The 14,724-nt window shown below is 37.9% G+C and overlaps 1 protein-coding gene across 3 annotated transcripts in view; it reads left to right on the top strand.

Moving 5' to 3' along the window:
• Positions 1–14,724, top strand: part of LOC125230550 (NFX1-type zinc finger-containing protein 1-like) — a 46,200-nt gene that overhangs the window by 25,486 nt on the left and 5,990 nt on the right. For all 3 annotated transcript variants that reach the window (XM_048135732.1, XM_048135733.1, XM_048135734.1), the window contains 10 exons: positions 306–389; positions 2,311–2,579; positions 6,997–7,143; positions 7,982–8,156; positions 9,478–9,620; positions 10,092–10,243; positions 10,855–11,047; positions 11,825–11,953; positions 12,779–12,901; positions 14,208–14,366. In XM_048135732.1, the coding sequence (XP_047991689.1) occupies positions 306–389; positions 2,311–2,579; positions 6,997–7,143; positions 7,982–8,156; positions 9,478–9,620; positions 10,092–10,243; positions 10,855–11,047; positions 11,825–11,953; positions 12,779–12,901; positions 14,208–14,366 (1,574 nt within the window). The remainder of the gene's footprint in view (positions 1–305; positions 390–2,310; positions 2,580–6,996; positions 7,144–7,981; positions 8,157–9,477; positions 9,621–10,091; positions 10,244–10,854; positions 11,048–11,824; positions 11,954–12,778; positions 12,902–14,207; positions 14,367–14,724) is intronic.

Below are 14,724 nucleotides of genomic sequence, written 5' to 3'. Positions count from 1 at the left end.
ACGCGTACTATGCTTGCGTGAGTGAAATGTGACAGGCCGACTGTTCGCGTTTTTGACAGGCGGTAACTGTGAGGTAACCGAGAGGGGGTGGGCGGCACTTACAGCGGGGAGCGAGAGTGGCCATACTATACGATAATACTCTTTATTATACTGTGGCATTGGTCTCATAATATCTTGTTCATTACGACCTCGACCTCAAAATTAACTATTACTATTATGCAAAGTTTGAATGGTAATTTTTATTTCACCGTGTAATTACATGTTAATTAGGAATCCTACTTCATTTGACAAATTGATTGTTTCAGTGGTGGTAGAGGAGGCAGCAGAAGTCCTAGAGTCACATATAGTGACGTCTCTTACAAAAAGCTGCCAGCACTTGATCCTCATAGGTATGTTTAAGTGCGTTTTCACATTATCCGGTCCGATATCGGATCCGATATCCCACAGGTACATTACAGGCGCCATCTTGGATTTTTTTCCATTGAAATCCTGACATCCTTCCTGATTCCTGATCGGATAATGTGAAAACGGTCTAATCTAAGGTTATAGTTATTTGTTATACAAGGGGGCAAAGTTGTATTTTAACGTCGAGTGTGGAATTGAAAAACGAGCAAGTGAAAGGATCCTATAGTTGAACCACGAGCGAAGCGAGTGGTTCGAGAATAGAATCCTGAACTTGCGAGTTTTTAACACACGAGAAGTAAAATACATTTGCACCCGAGTGTAACACAACACTTTTCCCCTCACTATAGCGAGGAAACTACAACCCAAAAAATGCGTTTATCACTGCTTCCAGTAGTTTCACAGGTGGTAAATCGTCTTTATTACTAGGTTCGCCTATTTTTATCAATTTTAAAACAGTTAATTTGACTTTAATCAAGGTCAAATTACTTTACCCACTAGTGGATAAAATGCGTTTTTACCCGCTGGTATTAAAGGACAAAACACGTGTTTTCGAGTTAGTGAGGGGAAAAACTCTTTTCTTGCTGTACAGATACCATCCGATATTAGAGTGGCCAGGGCGCTCACAAATATCTAGGTAGGCGAAGGCGCAGACCTTAGCTGAAGGTGAGGTGGCTGTGGAGGTGAGAAGACTATGCGACGAAGCCTGGTTTAATGCTTTCTTTAGATAGCAGAAGGTGTCGCAGAAAGCAAACCGAGAGTGGAACCTCCGGTGGCATGAGTTTTCTCAATTTCAATTTATTTATTGTATAGAATTAACACTAAGGGTTAAACCTTACGTGCTAATTGGCATTATATTTCTTAATATCTAACATGCATTAAACAATAACAAGTGCAATGAAATTATTATTATAAATAGGTAAAGGTATTAAATTTAATTCAATGGACATTGCAAGATAATAATAGTTATCGTCCGTCCGTCCGTCCGTCCGTCCGTCCGCGGATAATCTCAGTAACCGTTAGCACTAGAAAGCTGAAATTTGGTACCAATATGTATATCAATCACGCCAACAAAGTGCAAAAATAAAAAATGGAAAAAAATGTTTTATTAGGGTACCCCCCCTACATGTAAAGTGGGGGCTGATATTTTTTTTCATTCCAACCCCAACATGTGATATATTGTTGGATAGGTATTTAAAAATGAATAAGGGTTTACTAAGATCGTTTTTTGATAATATTAATATTTTCGGAAATAATCGCTCCTAAAGGAAAAAAAGTGCGCCCCCCCCCCTCTAACTTTTGAACAATATGTTTAAAAAATATGAAAAAAATCACAAAAGTAGAACTTTATAAAAACTTTCTAGGAAAATTGTTTTGAACTTGATAGGTTCAGTAGTTTTTGAGAAAAATACGGAAAACTACGGAACCCTACACTGAGCGTGGCCCGACACGCTCTTGGCCGGTTTTTTTTAATACACGAGAAGAAAAATACATTAACGTAACACAATACTTTTCATTAAAAGTAACACAATACTTTTCCCCTCACTGTAGCGAGGAAACTACAACGCAAAAAATGCGTTTATCACTGCTTCCAGTAGTTCCACAGGTGGTAAATCATCTTTATTACTAGATTCACCTACGTTTATCAATTTTAAAGCAGTTAATTTGACTTTATTCAAGGTCAAATTACTTTACCCACTAGTGGATAAAATGTGTTTTTACCCGTTGGTATTAAAGGACAAAACACGTGTTTCCGAGCTAGTGAGGGGAAAAATAAATAAACCGAGGGATAACATGTGAAAGGATAAATATGTCAAGGAAATACATCAATGATTAATTTTTTCTGTACATTTAAGCGGCATAGGCGTCATGATGGAACGACTGAAGTGATTTTGGTGTCTTGTGCAGGGGACCACCAGCAGCTGCGGCCGTCAGCGGCGTACATGCGGCTAGCACGGTTCTACCAGCTGGAGGTGTCGCTGTTCGAGCGCATGATCCGCAACGGCGTGCACAGCCGCCGGCTCGGCGTGCAGCACCGCATGCGCCCCGAGATCGCCGCGCTCATCTCACCGCACATCTACCCCGACTTGCAGAACCACCGCTCCGTCGAAGACTTCCCGCCCGTGCGCGGCGTTGTGAACAATCTCTTCTTCTTTTCGCATGACTATAAGGAACAGGTGAATTGAAGATTCCTATTCTATATTCTCTCATCAATCTAAATTTATTTCACGCCGCTTGGTGAATGCAGGTCGGATGCGAGCGATGTTTTGTCCCACCTAAATTATTTAGTGTACACTCTTTCTCCCATTGAGTGCGTTTTCACATTATCCGATCCGATATCGGATGTAGAAAGGATTTCAAAGGCGAAAATCAAAGATCGCGGCTTAAGTATATGGGATATCGGTCCTACATCCTATATCGGACCGGATAATGTGAAAACGCAGGGTGCGCGCCCACGGACGACAAAGTTGCTCGGTGACTTTTTTGTCGCTCACATCTAGTCTATGAGATAATATGAAAGTGGACAGGCCAGCTAGTGTGCGCACTCTCATAGACTAGATGTGAGAGACAAAAAAGTCGCCGAGCAACTTTGTCGCCCGTGGTCGCGGGTGCGTATCGATCAATATAACTTTTTTTGATATATTTTTAGTCGTTATAACGATCATTTGATATAATTATTGAATCATATATACAACAAATAATATACTAACAAATTGTATAATTCTTATTTAATATAATGATAATTTTTTCGAATAACATTTATTATAACATACTTTGAGTATAATGCTTATTTCCGATAATAAATAAATTGTAGAACACAAATTCTTTCTAAAGCACAGATAGAATAAAAAACAATTGTACAATAAATTAGATCCATCATTTACCAGAAAAGTAGATTAGGTTAGAACTGTGACCCCTACACACAACGCGCTGCTACCAGAAAAATAGGTTAGGTTAGGTTAGAACTGTGACCCTTAAACATATGTACTGCTATCAGAAAAGTAGGTTAGGTTAGGTTAGAACTGGAATCCCTTCAAAAAAGAATAAAATTAATTCATGAAATATTTTATACTGTTTGCTAGTTATATTATACTAATATATCGTATATCAATAGATAGTTATACCATATAACGGTTATTATAAAAAATTGTTATACGAAATAATGATTATACAAAATAAAAGTAGATATTTTGTGGTTATACCAAATGTTAATTACCCAAGTAACATTTTAGTGCTATAATTTTGGTTTTCGACGCCAAAAGCTACTATAGATGTCGTATAAAGGTTTTCGGCGTGACCGCTTGTCGTATAAAAGCCTCCAGTAACACCTTTTAGCACTATAAGCTTATACCGCTAAAAGGTGTTATTAGGAAGTGATGTAAACGTTTATATCACCATTTTATAGAGCCGCTATAGGCCTGGTCTATAACAGGATCAAATATGACTACTATAGATCTATATTATTGTATAATAGTGTTAGGAATCACTGCTATGCAATCAATTTGCGCTATTAAGGTTCCCGACAAGCCGCTATAGTTGTTGCGTTATACAGCTAAAAGGTGTTATTAGGAAGTGATGTAAACGTTTATATCACCATTTTATAGAGCCGCTATAGGCCTGGTCTATAACAGGATCAAATATGACTACTATAGAACAATATTATTATATAATGGTGTTAGAAATCACTGTTATGCAATCAATTTGCGCTATTAAGGTTCCCGACAAGCCGCTATAGTTGTTGCGTTATACAGCTAAAAGGTGTTATTAGGAAGTGATGTAAACGTTTATATCAATTCAATTCAATTCAATTCAAAATATCTTTATTCATGTAGGCCTAGTTACAAGCTCTTATGAATAGTTCATTACATATATATTATGATCTTAATCTAACCTAATTATCAGAGCAATTTATTGTTGTAAATTATTGTTCATAATAATATTGAGTCTATAATATACAATTTCATATAAAAATAATCGTTAAACAAAAAATATATAATTAGGTATATGTATGTATAAAAATACATGTCTAGAATATTTCTAGGAAAAATCCAATGTCCAAAAAAATACAATATTAATTTCATCAACAATAATAATAATAAAAAACGTAAAAATAAGAAACCATTTCGAATAACAATTAATCCCACGTTGTTTTATCATTCATGTAGTCTTGTGTTGTATAATAAGCTTTGGAAATGAGTACACGCTTTACATGATTCTTAAATTTATTAATTGACAAGTCAGTAATATGATTCGGAAGTTTATTATAAAATCGAACACAATTACCCATGAATGATTTTTTAATTTTACAGAGCCGTGTGAAGGGCACCGCGAGTTTATGTTTATTTCTAGTATTTATATTATGTACATCACAGTTTTTCTTAAAATTACAAATGTTTTTATGTACATACATAATATTCTCATAAATATATTGACAATGCACTGTCATTATATTAATGTCCTTAAATTTATCTCTAAGTGAGTCTCTATGGTTCATTTTATATATTGCTCGAATAGCCCTCTTCTGCAGAATAAATATGGTATTTATCTCTGAAGCACTGCCCCAAAGTAAAATACCATATGACATAATGCTGTGAAAGTAACTAAAATAAACTAATCGAGCTGTTTTCACGTCTGTTAACTGACGGATCTTGCTCACTGCAAAAGCTGCAGAACTAAGTCTATTCACCATTTTATAGAGCCGCTATAGGCATGGTCTATAACAGGATCAAATATGACTAATATATAACAATATTATTATATAATGGTGTTAGAAATCACTGTTATGCAATCAATTTGCGCTATTAAGGTTCCCGACAAGCCGCTATAGTTGTTGCGTTATACAGCTAAAAGGTGTTATTAGGAAGTGATGTAAACGTTTATATCACCATTTTATAGAGCCGCTATAGGCCTGGTGTATAACAGGATCAAATATGACTACTATAGAACAATATTATTATATAATGGTGTTAGAAATCACTGTTATGCAATCAATTTACGCTATTAAGGTTCCCGACAAGCCGCTATAGTTGTTGTGTTATACAGCTAAATGGTGTTATTAGGAAGTGATGTAAACGTTTATATCACCATTTTATAGAGACGCTATAGGCCTGGTCTATAACAGGATCAAATAACCTACTAAAGAACAATATTATTGTATAATAGTGTTAGGAATCACTGTTATGCTATCAATTTGCGCTATTAAGGTTCCCAACAAGCCGCTTATAGTATTTTTAGTAGTCGTATTTTAACAGAAATTAAAACCTAACTATACCACTATTTTGGGATATAGTGGCTTTGGAAAACACTGCTACAGTATTTAACACTGTAGTAGTGATATGAATACCATTATAGAGCTATTTTGATGTATAATGAAGTTTTCAGGATACGTTTATATAGCTTTGAAAAGCGTTAATAGTCGTTTTCTAATGCCTTTTATATCTCATCGCCGTATACGTCACAATTACTCTTTTATATCACAGAACTGTGGAATAATGGTTTCGGTATCTCTTTTAAAACACAATAGCGTTATAGCTGAGTTTACTATATGTTTTAAAAAAAAAATATTAATATTACCAAAAAACGATCTTAGTAAACCCTTATTCTGTTTAGAAGATCTTTCTATAGTAAAACATTGAAAACAAGTATTGTTTTCTATATTAAGAACTTATAAGTTAAACTGGATCATAGTTAAAGTCTCATGCAACCCTAATTGAATCCACAATGGCGGGCTTATGGCAGTGAATGCGTATGATAAGTGACATAGTCGAACTATAAAAGCGTATGTTTTACTTCTTGGATCCATAGTAGAAACTATGGTGCCAATAATTTTATTGTATTAAATTATATTTATTTATTTTATTCAAAACAGGTATAAATCGAGGGCGCACTTAAAATACTCCATTAAACTAATATTCTTTTAACGGTAAAATTTCCATCGCATACTTTTTTGCAGTAATGATGGAATTATACGAAATCCAAATTATATTGATTGACACTAAACTTCACAAGTTCACACGCCACTTTTCATAAAGTTCCTCGTTTAGAACAGTTTTTGTTAAATATTAGAAATTTCATTCATTCGCATTAAAAGGGACGGCAACTGCTATTACAGAACAAAAAACCTGTATAACGGAATCTCAAATGCTACTATAGCATAAATTGATACTATAATAGCGTTACTGTGTCCTCTATGTCAACAAATTAGCACAATAGTCATCATCACATCACCATTATAGACCTTAAACGTCACGGATGATACTGCTATAGCCCTATTATATCACTAAATGGCTGCATAATTGCGCCAAATCGGCTCTACATACCAATATAGACTATTTATAGGACCATTTAATGTGATTTAATTTGGTGCTCTCGACCACTATAGGACCAGAAATTGTTACTTGGGTATGTCAAATGAGTGATTATATCCTTTAAATATATACGAAATGTTGTTATATCAAACGTTATTATACCAAAAAAAGTTATACTAATCATTACACACCCCCGTGGTCGCACCCTCTAACATGTAATTACATACTATTTACCTACAGGCATTCTAATATGTACCTACTAGTTTAAAATAATCTATGTTTTCAGTGCGAAGACGACAGTTCAAGTCGTTCGAACCCCCAGGAAGCGGACTTGGTGCTCCGCCTGGCGAATTACTTGATGCAGCAGGGCTACAAACCCGAGGAAGTCACAATTCTCGCCGCTTATTCCGGCCAATTGTTCTACATGCGAAAAGTAAGCGTATCTGAGAAACCCTGTTTCTCTGTACACCAATATTTCCAAAGTTGAAACACAGTATAAATCAGTAATAACTCTTCTAAAAAATATACGCCGCGCGGGGTGCACACAAGCGCGTCGTGTACGTACGCAACACATGCAAGCGGATTTGGATAAACGTGGATAAGAATAATATGCGTAATGATATCTTTTGTGTTTTCTGACTGATATAATGTGGTATTATTATACTAATACTTATAGTTAATAGTATTAAATAAAAACATCGTACTTTGGACGATGTCGAGTAACATTTATAGTTTTGTTCAACCACGTGCTTTCGAACGCAGTAGGTAACAAATCAAATTATTTTATTAAATATTTTTTTTTGTTTTGTACTTAGCCTTCAGAGATAACATACACTAGAGAAATTTCGACGGGTACCTCGGCGGTCGAGGTGGTGTAGTGGTTTATCACGTCAGCCGCGTTAGGTGGAGACCCGGGTTCGATTCCCGGCTTCGCCACCAGTGGGCTTGATCGCTTTTGTCTTTAGTGTATGGTATCTATTTCAGTTTACAGTAGGTATAAGTATATTTCGCGTCGCCGCTGCCGGAGAGTAACTACTGAGTCGTCCTTATACTGTGGTTGAGATCAAATACTAAGTACCACTTGAAGTTCCTTATCTTTTTTATTTAGTCTCCCAGTCGGTCACGGACACTTAGAAATTTAAATCCCTTGCCCTACTCACTTGGAATCATCATCAGAGCCAGGCTTTTGTCTGTGGAGTAATCGCCATTCCATTCTTCTCTCTACCATTTTTCTTGGAATACTTGAATAGAATCAATCTTTTTATGTGTAGCAACGGTCACTGTACGACCACCTGTCAAACGTGAAGATCACAGTCCTGGACAACTACCAGGGCGAGGAGTCGAAGATAATCCTGCTGTCGCTGGTGCGCAACAACGACCACGACAGCATCGGCTTCCTGGGCACCGAGAACAGGATCTGCGTCGCCTTGTCCAGGGCCAGGGAAGGTAGGATACCAAAGTACTTTGATGATCGATATTAAGGGGAATACCGGTCTGCGCCAATGACCTTCGATTTGAATCCATTGATATTATGATAGTTTCTAAAGCCTATCATATTATTCAAGATCGAGTGAGAAATGTCGAGATCCGACGCCGCACCAAGGTGCGGGACGTGGGTGACGTCATTTCCAAACTCAAATGGGATTGGGCGGGGCATGTTGCGAGACAGAGTGATGGCAGGTGGACCATAATGTTGACCGAATGGTGGCCGCTATCGGATGTAAGAAGCGCCTGGCATCCGTTGGCTCGTTGGGTGGACGACATTCGAAAAACAGCGGGGCACTTCTGGATGAGATTAGCCCAGGACTAGGATAAGTGGCGTACACGAAGGCAGGCCTATGCTCAGCAGTGGGCGATTAATGGCTGAAATGATGATGATGATGATGATCATATTAACAACATCGTGTTTTAGCAAAATGGTACCTCATTAATTACTTCTCAGCTCGTTGTTTCTGTGGTATTTGGCATCAATTTTACTTAGTCCCAAAAACTGATTTTTTGCTCATAACTTTTTTTTTAATTAGTTTAAAATTAAAATCTCTCTTGGATTTTTTAGGAAAGTCAAAGGTAAATCCAAACATCGTCGATTTCTTACCCCTTCACTAAAATCAAATTTGAAAAAATTGATTTTTAGACCATGATTTCAAAAATAAGTAATGTTGATTTTTAATATGGCTCTTACGAATTGAGATACAAGATTGAAGAACCGATGGCCGCGGACGTTTGTGTTATAAAATAAATGATGTATAAATGTTATAATTCTATCTGAAGTGCAAAAGGAGTTTCAACTCAAAACTTGTCAAAAATCGATGAATAACGTGTGGAGCCTACGCTCCCAAGGGAAAAGTGAACGGTAGAGCAGGAGATAATATTATTTCGAGATTTTTTAAGAGTTCAGACTCTTAAAAAATCTCAAAATGATTATTTCCTGCTCCGCCGTTCCCGTTTACCTTGGAAACGTAGGTTCGTGTCCTACCGACTGCGCCAATGTTATGTACTTTATAGGGCGATATCAGAAATGCGATGTTACTTCAATGGCGGTTTATTAATAACTAAAAACATGGTGGTGGTGGTGGTGGCACTGAAGCTTTAGTAGTTTCATGTGTTCTGCCTACCCCTTTATGGGATACAGGCGTGAGTGTATGTATGTATGTAAATACATGGTCAAACGCGAGCGGCTTACCAACCTATTCACACTTATCTTTCATTATTGAAAAGTGTGCCTTCCAAAATTTCATGATACCTACATTTAATTAATTTATTACAGGTTTCTATATATTTGGAAACATCGATTTACTCAAGAGGAAATCAGAGCTGTGGAAAAAAATTGCAGCGACTTTGGAGAAAAATGGATCTCTCGGAACGAGTTTGAAGCTCAAATGTGATAACCACAGCGGACAAATCACTACGGTAAGATCGAATTTCAACTTTCATAGATACACAATACTACACTCGCGTCTGTTTTTCTAAACGGGGTAGGCAGAGCACATGCAACTGCTCAAGATTCTATGCCGCTCTTAGCAATAAAGGGGTTGAGGTGCATTCCATCATTGTATGGCAGCTACTTCAATCAAATCAGTAAAGCTCGAGAAAATACTACCAATTTGTTGACCACGTCATAAAAGATTATCGGACACAAAATCTCTTTCTTAGCGTTTTCAGAAGTATTAGAAGAATTGTATTTCATAAAGGACATTCTCGTTTAATGAACGAACACGAAATTGTGATATTACAGTGACAGCCCACACCACAATTAAACCATATTAACCATATCCCACTTTCACTTTCTGTTTCTTCGACGAGCCCCACTTGAGGATAGAACAACTTTCAGTTCACTTTTTCATTGGGAACTAGTATTTTAATCCAAATTTTTGTTCACAGATAACGTCAGTAAGTGATTTCGTAAAAGTTCCCGAAGGTGGTTGTCTATTGGACTGTAAATATAACTTGCCATGCGGGCACGCCTGCCCTCGCGTCTGCCACGCATACGACTTGGTACACGCCAAAATACAATGCACCAAGGATTGTGAAAGGTACAGTCGACAAGTTTTTTGAAGTGAAACTTCGAATGCGACTTCTAACTGACAGCGTTAAACGTTTAACGCTCAGTGTTGCCAACTCCACATTACGAAGTTTCACTTCTACCGCACGAAGGGACTCAATGCACTACTTTTTTGAAGATAAATTTTCTTAACAAGAGCCCTATGAATGTCTCTGTGTTTCTGAAACGTGCTTATGTAAAACTATCTGTAGAGTATACCGTTAGACCGACCAGGACCTTCCGGCATTCATGGAAAGCATGACCCTGCAATTCTTCTTCTTCCTCGTTCCCTCAATGCTGAGGATCGCGACCACAAGTAGCGTGTCTCCATTGAACGCGGTCATAAGCCATGTGGACTGCACGGCATAGGCTGCCGCCAGTCGACTTCTTCACAGTCAGACCATCTCTTACGAGCCTGCAATAGAAAATTGTCATTCATAGGCTACGGAAACTGCTTGTCATCTGGCAGCCCGTATGCTTGTTTGATACCGGCGTAGTTTTAAAACAAATTAAACGGCGCTCCGACCCGGCTTAGTATAATAAGAGTCATTCTTTATTCCCCTGCAACATAGATCATACCCTGTGATGATTTAATTCTTTCAGGAAAATCTGCCAAATCGAAGGTCACAAATGTCCATTCAAATGCGCTGAAGTATGCAAACCGTGCAAGCGTCTTGTCAAGAAGTCGCTGCCTTGCGGGCACGACAAAGAAGTTCTGTGCTTCAAGGAGCCTGGCGATCCGTCTATACAGTGCTTAGCACCTGTCGACGTCACTTTACCTGATTGTGGACATCAGGTAAGTTATACTTGCAACTTCAGGCGACTTACAAATCTGTCTTTGGAACGATTTGAACTAATTGACCGCGGAGCGACAGTGTAAGTCAACAGTTCAACTCGATTTTGGTTTTGGGTATGTAGATGTTCTCTGTGCGGGTCCGCAAATCTCTTCAGTTGATTATGCCATTCCAAACCAAAGGTTTCAAATCTGATTTGGTGACTAGGTAACTAATGGGATCTGAATCACCCTCTATTACCCTAAACTTTTGGGTCCCTTCCACTATATTATTGCATTAAAGATATATTTTGTGTAAAAGAAAGTTTTTGTAGGCAAACTTTAAAGCAACGTAAGGTAACATAGGACAATATTGAAGTGTTTTGTGAGGGGTAAGGTGAAACATGTTTCGTATAACCAAAGAGGATCGAGTACTATGGAGAGTTACTGGCAAAGTAAAATGTGTAATCACAGTGCATAGACTGCCATCTCTTGATACAGGCTCATAACTTTTGAACATCAGTTTTGACAATTTGGCCCATATTCTTAGCTTGATATGTGTTAAAATGTCAAATATTAATATTAGCGCCATCTAGCTGAGCTGAGCGTACCCCAAAGGTGTAATGCCATCTAGGCCATCGTACCTTTTACTGTATGGTACTGAGGTACGTTTTTTTCTTAGACTTTATCTGTCTATACGGAGTTATATATGTCTTTGGTATAACCAAGCACTACTCCGCAAGAAAAACCCTTTAATCTTACCCCATATATGTCTCTTACTTATTAATGTAAATATTTCAGGCATCAAAAGCGTGTTACATGAAGATACCCGATGTCAAATGCCAAGAGAAGTGCCCCAACGGCAGACTCAAGTGTGGCCACGCGTGCCGCAGGACTTGTCATGTCAACGATGACCCGGACCATTTACGGGTAAGGTCCCTTAACATCTCTGACACACACATGACGAACGACAATGACATGGGAAGGATCTAGCCGGATCCTTCTTTTCCCTTTCACAATTAATCGTAGATAGTTTTCCTCTCAACTTATAGGGAAAACTAGGCTCCATAAGGATCCGGTATCCTCTCAATATCTTCCTTCGCTGAAAAACAAAGTTATCAGTGTACTTTACTCAACAACGCGTTAGCTACAGATACTGCGCCCATTTCGTTGAGTACCTTATAAAATAACCTAGAGAAGGGCGTGGAAGTGCTCCGTGAAAGACAGCAGACTCGCGAGAACAGTATTGTAGGGGTACCTCATTTGTATGTACACTAGCTTTACCCGCGGCTTCGCCTGCGTACTAATACTAACATTCAGCGGCTGTCAGAAGGTGTTGATGTCATTTCAAGCCAGTCTTCTCCGAGACCACGGGGACAACGCCGTCCTTGAAACGTTGGAGGTCAGTTTAATATGTAGTTATACGCGATTAAGTCCCGATTTTAAAAATAATAATACTAACATTGTTCAAACTTTCAACCCCCATTTCACCCCCTTGGGAGGTGAATTTTGAATTAAATCCTTAGTGCTCCTCTACACCATAAAGACCTTGCTTGCTAAATTTGGAATATCTAGAATCTGTGGTTTCGGCTGTGCATACACCACACACACTTTTGCTTTCTGACATACTAAGTCAGTTAGTCAGTCAGTTTCATCTTTTATATATTTAGATACTGATTTAGCAGTACAAGTGCCCTAACATCAGGGACGTTAATCCTTATGATTTTCATTTCTTGAAACCTATTTCTTTTCCAGTACACTTGTCTGAAGGCGTGCCCGAAGGCAAAGAAAGGCTGCACGGCTAACTTGGAAGGGGACCTCGGCGAGCACAAATGTCTACGTTCCTGTTTCGAAGAGTGTCTCGATTGCAACGTTCAGGTATGTTATCCACAACAAGAGTTAAAGGTTGTACAGTATACTTTCTCATCTTTGGGAGCATTCCATGGGCTGTCCCGTACAAACGCATTGTTATTTCGTGTTGAGATTTTTTTTCGGCTTATAAAGTAGGCGATCATTTTTCTGACTTCATAAAATTGGCATTCTGCTTAGTCCGTTAGTTAGATTGTCCAAAAATACTGAACACATATTTTTCTCTTTTTATAATCAATGAAAAAATGCAAAGATATAGAGCATCAAAGTTCCGGAGTGGGGGCTTGTGATGTCACTTCCAAGTAAAAATTGTACCTTAGGCGTGACGTCATGCGAATCAACGCACTGTACCGTCGTAATTTTTCGTTTACGAGAAAAAAAATACGTGTCTAAAATTGTTTGATAATATAACTGACGGACTAATTCGTTTTTAGGGTTCCGTAGTCAACTAGGAACCCTTATAGTTTCGCCATGTCTGTCTGTCCGTCCGTCCGTCCGTCCGTCCGTCCGTCCGTCCGTCCGTCCGTCCGTCCGTCCGTCCGTCCGTCCGTCCGTCCGCGGATAATCTCAGTAACCGTTAGCACTAGAAAGCTCAAATTTAGTACCAATATGTATATCAATCACGCCAACAAAGTGCAAAAATAAAAAATGGAAAAAAATGTTTTATTAGGGTACCCCCCCTACATGTAAAGTAGGGGCTGTCATTTTTTTTCATTCCAACCCCAACGTGTGATATATTGTTGGATAGGTATTTAAAAATGAATAAGGGTTTACTAAGATAGTTTTTTGATAATATTATTATTTTCGGAAATAATCGCTCCTAAAGGGAAAAAAAGTGCGTCCCCTCCCCTCTAACTTTTGAACCATAAGTTTAAAAAATATGAAAAACATCAACTTCTTTTTAAGAACTGTCAAAACGAATTTGAACGACTTGCTAATAATATGGAATTTATATGAAATCAATTGAATGACGTCACGGTCAACTCAGTTACTTTATACATATATTTCTACCTGACTTATTAAATAGAAATTGGATTTAAAAATAACTTCTGTCCATGTTTTTCTTATAATTATCTGATGCTTAATTTCGTGCATGGTATACCCTATTCAGGGGTTACAATATTTTGTCATGTCATAGTTAAACTATGACGTGTCCAATATAAAATGGGCTAGAAGTGGATCAACAATTAAAGTCCGTGTCCGTACATTCTCTCTGATACTCAGACCACAGTAAAAATACCTATATGTGAAAATTCCTATCGTGAGTTGTACTTCAAATTACCTGATGTCTGCATTACACATGTTATGTCGTTAGGTCATCAAGAAGAGGTCCGGCTGCACGCACTCGCGGAGAGTCGCGTGCCACGAAGATGTGAACGCGAAGCCTTGTCGCGAGAAGTGCGCGCGCTCGCTACCCTGTACTCACTTCTGCAAGAAATTGTGCTTCGAGAAATGCGGGGACTGCAAGCAAAAGGTACTCGTAGGTCTCATTAACCCTTTCAATACGAGCTGATACGATCGTGAGGGTTATCAACAGGGCCCGTAACTTTCATGCCGATGACATCAATTTGACGTCACTCTGCATATAGGTGATTGAAATAGATTTATTGTAATAATTAATCATTACTCATTAATCAATTTAATCGTGTGCAATGACTTCAATAGTTTAATTAAATAAAAAAAAATAAAAAAATAAAATTAAAAATTGTTTATTCAGTTTCAAGCTAAGTATTCATACGTGGAACAATTAATACCTACTTGATACGTGAAACGAAAGAGAAACAATTTGTTTTATTTTATAAATTGTTGAAATGTGGTAACAAAACTATATA

The sequence above is a fragment of the Leguminivora glycinivorella genome, chromosome 10 (genome assembly GCF_023078275.1).
Source record: "Leguminivora glycinivorella isolate SPB_JAAS2020 chromosome 10, LegGlyc_1.1, whole genome shotgun sequence".
NCBI lineage: Eukaryota > Metazoa > Arthropoda > Insecta > Lepidoptera > Tortricidae > Leguminivora > Leguminivora glycinivorella.
Note: the sequence above shows the minus strand (reverse complement) of the source record. Positions and strands in the feature narration are given on the sequence as shown.